This window comes from Oncorhynchus keta, chromosome 30, assembly GCF_023373465.1.
Source record: "Oncorhynchus keta strain PuntledgeMale-10-30-2019 chromosome 30, Oket_V2, whole genome shotgun sequence".
Taxonomy (NCBI): Eukaryota; Metazoa; Chordata; class Actinopteri; order Salmoniformes; family Salmonidae; genus Oncorhynchus; species Oncorhynchus keta.
This window is the reverse complement of record NC_068450.1, coordinates 25070608-25085599: the sequence shown is the minus strand read 5'-3', so window position 1 is coordinate 25085599 and position 14992 is coordinate 25070608. Positions and strand designations below refer to the sequence as shown.

General features: G+C 42.8%; 1 protein-coding gene across 1 annotated transcript in view; it reads right to left on the bottom strand.

The window, feature by feature from the left end:
- aff2 (AF4/FMR2 family, member 2) overlaps window positions 1-14992 on the bottom strand; it is a 359750-nt gene that overhangs the window by 44811 nt on the left and 299947 nt on the right. The window contains exons 12-16 of the mRNA XM_052487000.1: window positions 10569-10728; window positions 8395-9501; window positions 8125-8240; window positions 3730-3988; window positions 3125-3261 (exon numbers count right to left, since the gene is read on the bottom strand). Of these exons, the coding sequence (XP_052342960.1) occupies window positions 3125-3261; window positions 3730-3988; window positions 8125-8240; window positions 8395-9501; window positions 10569-10728 (1779 nt within the window). The remainder of the gene's footprint in view (window positions 1-3124; window positions 3262-3729; window positions 3989-8124; window positions 8241-8394; window positions 9502-10568; window positions 10729-14992) is intronic.

The following is a 14992-nucleotide window of genomic DNA, read 5'->3' as shown; positions in this document are numbered from 1 at the left end:
ACATCATGTCATTCAATCTGTCAGTGCATCATGTCATTCAATCTGTTAGTACATCATGTCAATCTGTCAGTACATCATGTCATTCAATCTGTCAGTACATCAAGTCATTCAATCTGTCAGTACATCAAGTCATTCAATCTGTTAGTACATCATGTCAATCTGTCAGTACATCATGTCATTCAATCTGTCAGTACATCATGTCATTCAATCTGTCAGTACATCATGTCAATCTGTCAATGCATCAAGTCATTCAATCTGTCAGTACATCATGTCATTCAATCTGTCAGTACATCATGTCATTCAATCTGTCAGTACATCATGTCATTCAATCTGTCAGTACATCATGTCATTCAATCTGTCAGTACATCATGTCATTCAATCTGTCAGTACATCATGTCATTCAATCTGTCAGTACATCATGTCATTCAATCTGTCAGTGCATCATGTCATTCAATCTGTCAGTACATCATGTCATTTGATCTGTCAGTACATCATGTCATTTGATCTGTCAGTACATCATGTCATTTGATCTGTCAGTTCATCATGTCAATCTGTTAGTACATCATGTCAATCTGTCAGTACATCATCATGTCATTCAATCTGTCAGTACATCATGTCATTCAATCTGTCAGTACATCATGTCATTCAATCGGTCAGTACATCATGTCAATCGGTCAGTACATCATGTCATTCTGTCAGTACATCATCTCATTCAAATCTGTCAGTACATCAAATCTTCAATCTCATTCATGTCATCTCTGTCAGTACATTCATGTACATCATGTCATTCAATCTGTCAGTACATCATGTCATTCAATCTGTCATTCAAATCTGTCAGTACATTATGTAATTCAAATCTGTCAGTATATCATGTCATTCAAATCTGTCAGCACATCATGTCATTCAATCTCTCAGTACATCATGTCATTCAATCTGTCAGTACATCATGTCATTCAATCTGTCAGTGCATCATGTCATTCAAATCTGTCAGTACATTATGTAATTCAAATCTGTCAGTATATCATGTCATTCAAATCTGTCAGCACATCATGACATTCAATCTCTCAGTACATCATGTCATTCAATCTGTCAGTACATCATGTCATTCAATCTGTCAGTGCATCATGTCATTCAAATCTGTCAGTACATTATGTAATTCAAATCTGTCAGTATATCATGTCATTCAAATCTGTCAGCACATCATGTCATTCAATCTCTCAGTACATCATGTCATTCAATCTGTCAGTACATCATGTCATTCAATCTGTCAGTACATCATGTCATTTGATCTGTCAGTACATCATGTCATTTGATCTGTCAGTTCATCATGTCAATCTGTTAGTACATCATGTCAATCTGTCAGTACATCATGTCATTCAATCTCTCAGTACATCATGTCATTCAATCTGTCAGTACATCATGTCATTCAATCTGTCAGTACATCATGTCATTTGATCTGTCAGTACATCATTTGATCTGTCATTTGTCATTTGATCTGTCAGTTCATCATGTCAATCTGTTAGTACATCATGTCAATCTGTCAGTACATCATGTCATTCAATCTGTTAGTACATCATGTCATTCAATCTCTCAGTACATCATGTCATTCAATCTGTCAGTACATCATGTCATTCAATCTGTCAGTACATCATGTCATTTGATCTGTCAGTACATCATGTCATTTGATCTGTCAGTTCATCATGTCAATCTGTTAGTACATCATGTCAATCTGTCAGTACATCATGTCATTTGATCTGTCAGTACATCATGTCATTCAATCTGTCAGTACATCATGTCATTCAATCTGTCAGTACATCATGTCATTCAATCTGTCAGTACATCATGTCATTTGATCTGTCAGTACATCATGTCATTCAATCGGTCAGTACATCATGTCATTCAATCTGTCAGTACATCATGTCATTCAATCTGTCAGTACATCATGTCAATCTGTCAGTACATCATGTCAATCTGTCAGTACATCATGTCATTCAATCTGTCAGTACATCATGTCAATCTGTCAGTACATCATGTCAATCTGTCAGTACATCATGTCATTCAATCTGTCAGTACATCATGTCATTCAATCTGTCAGTACATCATGTCATTCAATCTGTCAGTACATCATGTCATTCAATCTGTCAGTACATCATGTCATTCAATCTGTCAGTACATCATGTCATTCAATCTGTCAGTACATCATGTCATTCAATCTGTCAGTACATCATGTCAATCTGTCAGTACATCATGTCAATCTGTCAATGCATCAAGTCATTCAATCTGTCAGTACATCATGTCAATCTGTCAGTACATCATGTCAATCTGTCAATGCATCAAGTCATTCAATCTGTCAGTACATCATGTCAATCTGTCAGTACATCATGTCAATCTGTCAATGCATCATGTCATTCAATCTGTCAGTACATCATGTCATTCAATCTGTCAGTACATCATGTCAATCTGTCAATGCATCATGTCATTCAATCTGTCAGTACATCATGTCAATCTGTCAATGCATCATGTCATTCAATCTGTCAGTACATCATGTCAATCTGTCAATGCATCATGTCATTCAATCTGTCAGTACATCATGTCAATCTGTCAATGCATCATGTCATTCAATCTGTCAGTACATCATGTCAATCTGTCAATGCATCAAGTCATTCAATCTGTCAGTACATCATGTCAATCTGTCAGTACATCATGTCAATCTGTCAATGCATCATGTCATTCAATCTGTCAGTACATCATGTCATTCAATCTGTCAGTACATCATGTCAATCTGTCAATGCATCATGTCATTCAATCTGTCAGTACATCATGTCATTCAATCTGTCAGTACATCATGTCAAACTGTCAATGCATCATGTCATTCAATCTGTCAGTACATCATGTCATTCAATCTGTCAGTACATCATGTCCTTCAATCGGTCAGTACATCATGTCATTCAATCTGTCAGTACATCATGTCCTTCAATCGGTCAGTACATCATGTCATTCAATCTGTCAGTACATCATGTCATTCAATCTGTCAGTACATCATGTCAATCTGTCAGTACATCAGAGACAAAAAACACAATATGTGTTTTTGGAGTGTTTGGAGAAGTTAGTTAGTCATACGTACTTGTTATTGAACGTTAGCTTCGGTCTCCTTGGCTCCATGTGGTCCATGGACAGAGATGAGGGGTTGGACCAAAGGTCGGAATCAGACTGACCGTTACCATGGAAACTGCCAGATGGTTTGCTGTGGGTATCTTCCTCCTGTGAGATGGAGGGGTCAATTAAAATGCTAATTAGCATCCAGCAGTAAGTCTAATAATACTGTAAGGATTCATCTTGGTGATTTGGACTGCCGTTACATTGTGGCCCTGGTGTATTTTTTTCTGTCCTGGCTTTAAACATATTCAGCCATTTCCCTCTCTTCAAGGCTGTTTATAACTCCTTTCAAAGGGTAATTAGATTAGATTTGCAAAAACACAGGAAATAGTGTTAGAAGCCTGGAGCAGAGAAATAATCTGCAGCAACAGCACCGTCTTCCAACTTCTCTGCACAATGAATTGTAGAAGACACGTTCTCTTAGCAAACGGAGTGGACGCAAAAGTATCACACTTTAAAAATTTTACACTTAAAAAATGTTGCTCGGTAATTGATTATGATAACAGTACAAAAGTAATAAATACCATTTTACTGTATAATAACTCTGAAGAACAACAGCTTGCCCCTACTTACACTGCTTGTCTTGGAATGTGAGAAGAATTTGCTCTCTCCTTTGCTGTGGTGCTTGTGTGAGGAAGAGGAGGATGAGGAGGAGGAGAAGGGGGGAAGAGAGCAGCTGAGGGTGGGTAGTAATAAGGCGCCGCTAGCGCCGCCCTCCTGGCTGAAGGAGGAACACTCACTGGTCCTGCGCTGGCGGGTGGGAGGCTCGTCAGAGAGTGGCGACAGCAGGGGAGGCAGCAGCTCTCTCTTCCTGGGCTGTTTCCTCAGAGAGCTGGGATTAGACAAACACAGAAACATTTATGAATGCTTATGTATCGCTTATGAAGTGTTATGACCCCCAATAATGTGAGTACACAGCCTCTGAAATGCAAACAAATCTCAACTGCTATGTCATCAAAGTGGTGGATGGATGAAACAAATGAGAAATGACTTGTATTTGTAACATTGAGAAGTACAGGCATTATGTGCAGGCCTGAAAGAAAGCAGCTGGCCTTAGAGCATTCTGTTTGTCAGAATGAATGATTATTTCAGCTTTTATTATAAGACTAATTCAATGCAACACTATACAGGTAAGGCATAAAGTACAGATACTTCTCAGTGTCTGTTGGGTTTCATAAAAGAGCATATCCAACTGAAAATCTCTTAGAAAAAAACATCAACCAATGGAACCAAGATTTAAATAGAACTGACGTTGGCATAAGATGGAGTGAAAGTTTGAGCATAACTAACAAAATTGTACGCTTAATCCAGTATAAACTAATATACAGTGCCTTGCGAAAGTATTCGGCCCCCTTGAACTTTGCGACCTTTTGCCACATTTCAGGCTTCAAACATAAAGATATAAAACTGTATTTTTTGTGAAGAATCAACAACAAGTGGGACACAATCATGAAGTGGAACGACATTTATTGGATATTTCAAACTTTTTTAACAAATCAAAAACTGAAAAATTGGGCGTGCAAAATTATTCAGCCCCCTGAAGTTAATACTTTGTAGCGCCACCTTTTGCTGCGATTACAGCTGTAAGTCGCTTGGGGTATGTCTCTATCAGTTTTGCACATCGAGAGACTGAAGTTTTTTCCCATTCCTCCTTGCAAAACAGCTCGAGCTCAGTGAGGTTGGATGGAGAGCATTTGTGAACAGCAGTTTTCAGTTCTTTCCACAGATTCTCAATTGGATTCAGGTCTGGATTTTGACTTGGCCATTCTAACACCTGGATATGTTTATTTTTTAACCATTCCATTGTAGATTTTGCTTTATGTTTTGGATCATTGTCTTGTTGGAAGACAAATCTCCGTCCCAGTCTCAGGTCTTTTGCAGACTCCATCAGGTTTTCTTCCAGAATGGTCCTGTATTTGGCTCCATCCATCTTCCCATCAATTTTAACCATCTTCCCTGTCCCTGCTGAAGAAAAGCAGGCCCAAACCATGATGCTGCCACCACCATGTTTGACAGTGGGGATGGTGTGTTCAAGATGATGAGCTGTGTTGCTTTTACGCCAAACATAACATTTTGCATTGTTGCCAAAAAGTTTAATTTTGGTTTCATCTGACCAGAGCACCTTCTTCCACATGTTTGGTGTGTCTCCCAGGTGGCTTGTGGCAAACTTTAAACGACACTTTTTATGCATATCTTTAAGAAATGGCTTTCTTCTTGCCACTCTTCCATAAAGGCCAGATTTGTGCAATATACGACTGATGTCCTATGGACAGAGTCTCCCACCTCAGCTGTAGATATCTGCAGTTCATCCAGAGTGATCATGGACCTCTTGGCTGCATCTCTGATCAGTCTTCTCCTTGTATGAGCTGAAAGTTTAGAGGGACGGCCAGGTATTGGTAGATTTGCAGTGGTCTGATACTCCTTCCATTTCAATATTATCGCTTGCACAGTGCTCCATGGGATGTTTAAAGCTTGGGAAATATTTTTGTATCCAAATCCGGCTTTAAACTTCTTCACAACAGTATCTCGGACCTGCCTGGTGTGTTCCTTGTTCTTCATGATGCTCTCTGCGCTTTTAACGGATCTCTGAGACTATCACAGTGCAGGTGCATTTATACGGAGACTTGATTACACACAGGTGGATTGTATTTATCATCATTAGTCATTTAGGTCAACATTGGATCATTCAGAGATCCTCACTGAACTTCTGGAGAGAGTTTGCTGCACTGAAAGTAAAGGGGCTGAATAATTTTGCACACCCAATTTTTCAGTTTTTGATTTGTTAAAAAAGTTTTTAAAATCCAATAAATGTCGTTCCACTTCATGATTGTGTCCCACTTGTTGTTGATTCTTCACAAAAAAATACAGTTTTATATCTTTATGTTTGAAGCCTGAAATGTGGCAAAAGGTCGCAAAGTTCAAGGGGGCCGAATACTTTCGCAAGGCACTGTATATAGAATGTATTACACAAAATGCACCAATTTAACAGTACAATGGCAGTCATGTGTCAAGTGTACAACTAATAATGATTCAATAATCCATGCTTTCTAGGAATGCTATAAAGTTCAGAAGTTGTGGGCGGAGCTAGAAAGTTACAATATAAACATACTTTTAATCTGCCTGTGTGCATATTTCAAGACATGACATATAGTGAGATACCAATGGGCTGTAAAATTATTTTCTCATCACTCATCAAAAACGTATTCTAAAAATGAGGAAGTCAATCAATCCGCCATCCTTAATACAATGAAAAAAATCAAATGATTTGTTATTGAAATTGCATGGGCGACTGAGAAAAACAAACTGGTTCAATTTAAGGTCACGTGGCAAACATTAATGCAGGCACTAGGGATGGGATTGTGACAGGCGGGTCTGGACAGAGGAGACATGGTCATTGTTTGTATGTGTCCGTAAGTTGTCGGTTCGTATTGTATATGTTGGTTTTGTTCTTTGGGAATGTAAAAAAAGAACAAAAAAGAGTATATCAATGATATTTAATATCATTTAAACATATCCTTTTATCTTTGTTTAAAACCATAAAACCATTTACATTTTGACACATTATTTTTCAGTGCCTGACCCTCTAAGGAGGCAGCCTAGAAATAGGACTAGAAATAGCCCTGTAGTGCACTGAGGGGTCAGAATATTGATTGATCAGGCAGTGGAACGGCAGTTTGTTGAGACAGAAAGCACTTAGATTCACAGTCCTTCTAATATCCACTCCTGCTCCAGAAACCTGGCCCCTCAGAGGGGAACCCAGCAGACTGCAGTCTGGATCCATGTGAGTGTGTTCTCGGTATAGCTGTGTGTGTGTGTGTGTGTGTGTGTGTGTGTGTGTGTGTGTGTGTGTGTGTGTGTGTGTGTGCGTGCGTGCGTGCGTGCGTGCGTGCGTGCGTGCGTGTCTACTTGGGGATTCTATTAACAATAACATTTCCTCAATTTCTCCATGTTAACAGATAAGAGACAGGTAAGGAAGTTGCCGTTATAGAGTTTCCTCAAAGTAATTATTGAGTTTAAAAACCAGCAAGAATGTAAAGTAGCAGCGAGAAACCTCGCCTCCCTCCTGCAGCTACTATATTTTTCACATTGTTTGCAACAACAGATTCTTTTCGCCCCCTTTCCCTAAACTCATGGGGATTTTATATATGAGAAAAAAATGCTTAGCTGGCGCAAGAGCGCCTGAAGCAGTAACGGGGGAAACACAGTCAGAAAACCTCATTGGGATTATGTTGCTCAGGTTATTTGTCAACAGCAGAACCCAACAGGCCGGGAAATGAGCAGAACCCTGGTCGGTTTAACGGAATTAATACAAAGCATCTTTACACTCCAATCTGATTAAAAGGCTTTGAGGTTGCCTAAATTCAACTGATTTAAAGGCTTCAGCCCAGACCAAAGGGTTCAATATTTCTGCACTAGATACCCATGGCAGCTCATATATCACAGCGCTGGGTAATCATATTAAATATATATAGTGATTAGTGGTAAAGCTCAGCTAGCGGACACTCCATCCTCCGGACTCACTACACTCGACCCCCGACCCTTGTCACCAGCGTCCCTTTGATGAGCAGTAGGTCTCCGCAGCGCTAATTAAATGTCTAAAATTAGCTTTAGCGCCCTTGTCGGTGTCATGTTACCTTAATGCTGTAGGACACAGGACACAGCAAAGAGCTAGCAGCAGCTAAGGGTATACCATACTAGAAACATCACTGCTCCTGTACCTACGAGCATCCTCTCTGAGGAGGATCTACACTGGTTGGACGTAGCCATTCACAACACATACAGTACTACCACCCATAAGAGAAAAACAACAGCCTATAAGTACACTGTGGACATCCATAATGAATGTGTACATCCCTGTAACCATTTACTGTAGATAACAGGTATGCTCTACACATTCCTTTTCTCATCCAGTAACCATAGTGATGAGTTAAGTAAGTACTGCACAGTGAGCGGTTCGGCAACACTTACTCTTTTGTGCTAATGTTCTTGTGGTTGTGAATGGGTGAGATGCACGGGGGAAGAAGCATGGAGTCTTTCTCCAACCGTAACTTCTTGCTCCCGCCGACAGCGTTACAATGGTCCGACTAAAGAACACACACACAAACAGCACAGTCAGCATTGAACATACTATCAGCACTTTCTCACTGCTCCTCCATGGACACACTCCAACCACTATCCCACAAACCAATACCAGTCAGTACCTAGAGAGAAAAAGAGTGAGAAAGGTTCTGCTCTTGCCTTGTGTTTCCTCTTGGCCTTGCTAGGGGGTTTCTCAACAGGGGTAGACTGTTGACTGGCGGGGGACTGGCGTCTGTGCTTGGTGCTGGGTTCCCAGTGTTCCTGGGGCTCAACCTTCACAGGAGGGGGCTCAGGGGGGTCCTGTCCTGGGATTCTAGACAGGAAGCTCAGCTCGATCTTCACCCACAGTGACTTGATGTCCTCAAAGTCCCTGAGAGGGGACAACAGTTCGTTCTGGACGATGGGGACAGGGGACAAGAGGGGGTCTTCCAGTAAGCCCCCAACTATACCAGGGTCTGGGATAGAGATGGAAGTGCTGCAGGTGCTGGTAAGGCTACTGACACTCAGGAGATTGGCTGCTTTGAGAGTCTGCAGGCTGCTGGGTCCTGGGCAGGGAGGGTTAGGGACCTTGATCAGATCCTCTGGTTCAGAGTGGCACTCAGACGACGAAGACTCCGTCTCGATGAACTCCTTGGACTTGGGGAGGATCCTGGTGGGCCCCCTGTGCTTCTTCTTGTCCAAGAATGGGGCTGGGGGAGGATGAGCTGGAGTAGTAGTCGTGGTAGTGGTGGTGCGAGGTTCCTTCCTAGGGGCAGCTTTCCCACTGGTGCCCTTGGTCCTGGACTTGGGCGGCTCCAGAAGAGGCGGAGGCTCCTTCTCCTTAGGGGTAGTGCTGATGGAGGGGTTGATGGGCTTGGACCAGGAGCTGTGTTCTTCCAGGCTGGATGAGCGCTCCACTTTCTTTGGCTGCTTCTTTCCAATGCTGCGTCTGGCTGGGTCCGGCTCCACCACCACCGCTGCTGGGGACTTTGAACTCTTGCCCTCTGAGACCTTTGGTCCAGTCTTGGGCTTGGCCTTCTCTCGGATGGGGCTGAGGAGGGCCCGTTCCTTGGCATCAGTCTGGGCCAGCAGGACGGTGGGCCCAGGCTTGCTCTTTCCTGGGGCCAGGTCCTGGCTCCCAGGTGCCTGCTGGCTGTGGTCAGGCTGGGAGCTGCAGAGCCCATGGCTCTCTCTCTCTGACTGGGTACTGATAAGTGCTTTATTGTGTGGGGTCACTTTGTTCAGCCACTTATCCAGCTGCCATTTGTTTGTTGATGGAGGTTCAGGCTGTGTGAGAACAAAATAAGTATCAAGGACAAAGAATATACAGTTAGATAGATCCATGTTTAGTTTGATAGTAGACTACATAGCTTCATAAAACACTGTGTTGACTCATGAAAGTAAAATGTGATAATTCAATTGTCTCTTCAGAGCTATATGCTATCAAACCAACGAGCCAATGTCCTGATGAAGAGACCATTAAAATAGACTCTCAGAAACTCATGAATGACTGAGTAGTGCTCCCAAATTGTCCTTGTGCTAGTCTCCGACCATGCCATCTGTTTTGTACCATTATGCCCCACGACAAGTAGAAGTGTTTCATTTGAAATCAAAAATACTGTCCTGAATGATCGAAATGATAGCAAATCATTCGGAAAGGAAGTGTTGGAAATGAATTGACTAAGGAATTAAAGCCACTGAGTATAAAACAGGGGATAACACATACTTTCCCTTTCACTCTTCCTCTCTGAAAGGCCCAGCCTTTAAATCCCATCTAACATGGCTTCCCGGAAAACTCCTGTGTTTTTAGTAAAACATCAGTGGAGTGCACTTAGAGAGGGAATGAAACATCCTTAAAGACAGACAGGCCCGTTTCCTGGCCCACCTGGCTGTTCCAATTGGCTCTTCCTTGGTGGACAGAAAGTCATATGACCTGTAGAGGGCGCCCAGATGCACTGTGGTAAGTATTTACCCGGGTCAAAAACACAGTGCTCCTCTGTGGAATACTACTCTGCCTGGCATTTGAGCTGCTTAAACTGCCATGCAAGTGTCAAAGTCACTTTACTACCATCAACTGCAACAACAGGGAAAGAGGGAAAGTTGCTACTAAGTCAGCTAGTTTAATCCTATCAAAATAATAGATATTAGAGTAGATGGGGGGTTTTTATCCCTGGATCAAAATGTTGTACTAGTGGTATTAGTGTAATATAATGTGTTTCTGTAGCCTAAAATAATAGGATAAATGTTTTTCCCTATGGTATAACACAGGTTGAGTATTGGTTGATAGCACAGTAAAAAAAATCTGACTGTCCCGTTTGGTTGGTACAATACAGTAAGGAGCGATTGTGTTATACCTCTGGGGTGGCGGTCCGGGAGGCCCCGTTACACTCGCTGTCACTGGAGCTGCTCTCACTGTCTGAATCCGACTCGGAGCTGCTCTCTGATTCACTGGAGCTGGCCGAGGCGCCACTAGAGTGGCCCGGGTCACTGGTCCGAGACGTGGCCACAGGGATGCTGGGTAGGATAGATTTAGAGAAAGAACGAGAGAGAAGAAAGACAAAGAGAGATAGAGAGAAAGAGAGAGAACATGTAGAGAAGGACATAGAGAGAGAAAAAAAGTATATATGTTTGTATAGATAAACATTTACTGTGTGATAAACAAAGCTTTACTGTAGCCTCATATTTCAGCAGCACTACCTAGCCCTCTGTGACCCCAGACTGATCTCATTCCACTGGCGTGTGTGACTAATGCACTGATGCGCTGTGACGCAGATTTCTTTTGTGTCATCATTTTGCTAAGAGCAGCCTTGTGCTCTGCTTCATGTTTGGCGCCAGCCACACGCCTGGCCTTGTGCTCTCTCTGCCCAGCACTCAGCGCCGTGGTGCTGGCTCGCTCAGCAGTGACACAGAGTTGGTCGCGATGAGTCCGCCTGTCATTGACATGACTCCCAGATCCACACAGCCTGAAGACAGCTGGAGACAGCCCCATCAATCACACAGCATCTCTCTCTCTCTCTCTCTCTCTCTCTCTCTCTCTCTCTCTCTCTCTCTCTCTCTCTCTCTCTCTCTCTCTCTCTCTCTCTCTCTCTCTCTCTCTCTCTCTCTCTCTCAACAAGGCAAACTGTTATTAAGAGAATAATGCATCTGACATCTGATTATCAATTTCATCAAATACATCATATACAGTGACAAGAAAAAGTATGTGAACCCTTTGGAATTACCTGGATTTCTGCATAAGTTGGTCATAAAATTCGACCTGATCTTCATCGAAGTCACAACAATAGACAAACATAGTCGGCCTAAACTAATAACACACACAATTATACGCTGTCATGTTTTCATTGAACACACCATGTAAACATTAACAGTGCAGAGTGTAAAAAGTATGTTAACTCTTGAATTCAATAACTGGTTGACCCTCCTTTGGCAGCATTAATCTCAACCAAACGTTTTCTGTAGTTGCGTATCAGACCTGCACAACGGTCAGGAGGAATTTTGGACCATTCCTCTTTACAAAACTGTTTCAGTTCAGCAATATTCTTGGGATGTCTGGTGTGAACCGCTCTTGAGGTCATGCCACAGCATCTCAATCGGGTTAAGGTCAGGAGTCTGACTGGGCCACTCCAGAAGGCGTATTTTCTTCTGTTGAAGCCATTCTGTTGATTTACTTCTGTATTTTGGGTCATTGTCCTGTTGCATCACCCAACTTCTGTTGAGCTTCAACTGGCGGACAGATAGCCTAATATTCTCTTGCAAAATGTCTTGATAAACTTGGGAATTCATTTTTCCGTCAATGATAGCAAGCTGTCCAGCCCTGAGGCAGCAAAGCAGCCCCAAACCATGATGCTCCCTCAACCATATTTCACAGTTGGGATGAGGTTCAGATGTTGGTGTGCTGTGCCTTTTTTTCTCCACACATGGTGTTGTGTGTTCCTTCCAAACAACTCAACTTTAGTTTCATTTATCCACAGTGTATTTTGGAACATATCCTGGAACATCCAGGTGCTTTTTTGCGAACTTCAGACGTGCAGCAATGTTTTGTTTGGATAGCACTGGCTTCTTCCGTGGTGTCCTCCCCATGAACACCATTCTTGTTTACTGTTTCACATATCGTAGCCTTGTCAACAGAGGTGTTACCATGTTCCAGAGATTTCTGTAAGTCTATAGCTGACACTCTAGGATTCTTCTTAACCTCATTGGGCATTCTGCACTGTGCTCTTGCAGTCATCTTTGCAGGACGGCCACTCTTAGGGAGAGTAGCAACAGTGCTGAACTTTCTCCATTTATAGACAATTTGTCTTACCGTGGACTGATAAACATTACAGCTTTTAGAGATACTTTTGGAACCATTTCCAGCTTTATGCAAGTCAACAATTCTTAGTCTTAGGTCTTCTTAGATCTCTTTTGTTCTAGGCATGGTTCACATCAGGCAATGTTTCTTGTGAATAGCAAACTCACATTTGGTCAGTGTTTTTATATTGCAGGGCAGCTCTAACCAACATCTCCAACCTCATCTCATTGATTGGACTCCAGGTTAGCTGAGTCCTGACTCCAATTAGCTTTAGGGCAAGTCATTAGCCTTGGGGTTCACATATGTTTTCCAACCTACACTGTGAATGTTTAAATGATGTATTCAATATAGACAAGAAAAATACAATAATTGGTGTGTTGTTTGTTTCAGGACACTGTGTTTGTCTATTGTTGTGACTTAGAGGAAAATCAGATCAAATTTTTTGACAAATTTATGTAGAAATCCAAGTAATGCCAAAGGGTTCACATACTTCGTCTTGCAACTGTAACTGCAGAACAAAGGAAATTGACATCATGCTTTATAATAAGCAATTTATTCTCCCTATTGAAAGTGTCAACACTAGACTAGTTGAAGAAGATGTTGCAGGGGTGTATGGTACTGTGGGTCTGCTGGAGAAGGTAACAGCTCTAGTGGTTGATGATAAATGCCTTCAGGAGGCCGTTTGCTTTCTCACCACCTACGTACTTAATATTCCACAGTCTTTCAACTCTCTGTCATGCTACTGGTTCATCTGTTGGATCCGCTTTATAACACAATAAAAACCACACTACTGAACACAGGAGGATGGAGGCACGTTAATTGTGGAGGATGGGCTCGTGCTAATGGCAGAAGTGGAATTGGTGGAATGGTATAAAATACAACAAACACATGGTTTCCATGTGTTTGATGCCATTCTGTTGGCTCTCCTCCTCTAGGTTATGGGACATAGCTGTGGCACTAGGTTATGGGACATAGCTGTGGCACTAGGTTATGGGACATAGCTGTGGCACTAGGTTATGGGACATAGCTGTGGCACTAGGTTATGGGACATAGCTGTGGCACTAGGTTATGGGACATAGCTGTGGCACTAGGTTATGGGACATAGCTGTGGCACTAGGTTATGGGACATAGCTGTGGCACTAGGCTCTGGGACATAGTGGTGGCACTAGGTTATGGGACATAGCTGTGGCACTAGGTTATGGGACATAGCTGTGGCACTAGGTTATGGGACATAGCTGTGGCACTAGGTTATGGGACATAGCTGTGGCACTAGGCTCTGGGACATAGCGGTGGCACTAGGCTCTGGGACATAGCTGTGGCACTAGGTTATGGGACATAGCTGTGGCACTAGGTTATGGGACATAGCTGTGGCACTAGGCTCTGGGACATAGCTGTGGCACTAGGTTATGGGACATAGCTGTGGCACTAGGCTCTGGGACATAGCTGTGGCACTAGGTTATGGGACATAGCTGTGGCACTAGGTTATGGGACATAGCTGTGGCACTAGGCTCTGGGACATAGCTGTGGCACTAGGTTATGGGACATAGCTGTGGCACTAGGCTCTGGGACATAGCTGTGGCACTAGGCTCTGGGTCATAGCTGTGGCACTAGGCTCTGGGACATAGCTGTGGCACTAGGCTCATGGACATAGCTGTGGCACTAGGTTATGGGACATAGCGGTGGCACTAGGCTCTGGGACATAGCTGTGGCACTAGGCTCTTGGACATAGCTGTGGCACTAGGCTCTTGGACATAGCTGTGGCACTAGGCTCTTGGACATAGCCATAGCACTAAGCTCTGGGACATAGTGGTGGCACTACGCTATGTGTCAAATAACTACACTGTGCCATGGACCAATAGCTATTTACTAACGTCCAGCTTGTCTGAGCCAGGTCAAGTCCTTAAAGAAGTAGCTAACTCTCCTGCCCCCAGGGCTTGCCTTGTGGCCGTTTGATCCCAAAGCAGAATTCTGAGGCTCACAGCCAGTTCAGGTTAATAATTAAAGATAAAGGAAGAGGACAAGGCCCTGTGGGTAATATAGTGTGGCATGGTGTTCCTATGCCCTGCCCTAAGCAGTGCCCGCCACTGCCCATTGCTAGTAGGATGGCAGAGTCGGAGGAGGACACTAGAACAACCCAACAGTAAAGGACAGTAAAGGACCATCGATCTACACACATCACTCTGAGATAACCCTAGCTGAAATGACAAGGCAACCACTGACAGATCCATGGCGTACTAGGAATAGTTCTAAGAATACCCTCTTTTTCTACATTCCATTTTTTTCTTATGTAAGTAGAATTACTGTGCCTTTCTCCAATACCCAAGTGTTGTCCATGTCATTCTCTGGAAGAAGAAACGTAATTAGTATCCTAGGTCCCATTAAAGTGTTTAAAATAGACCTCTTGGAGACATTCTTTCTTTCACCACTCAGTCTCTCCAAGTAGTGCTTGTGCATGTAAATCATTCATAAAAGGGAAGCGCTAATGTT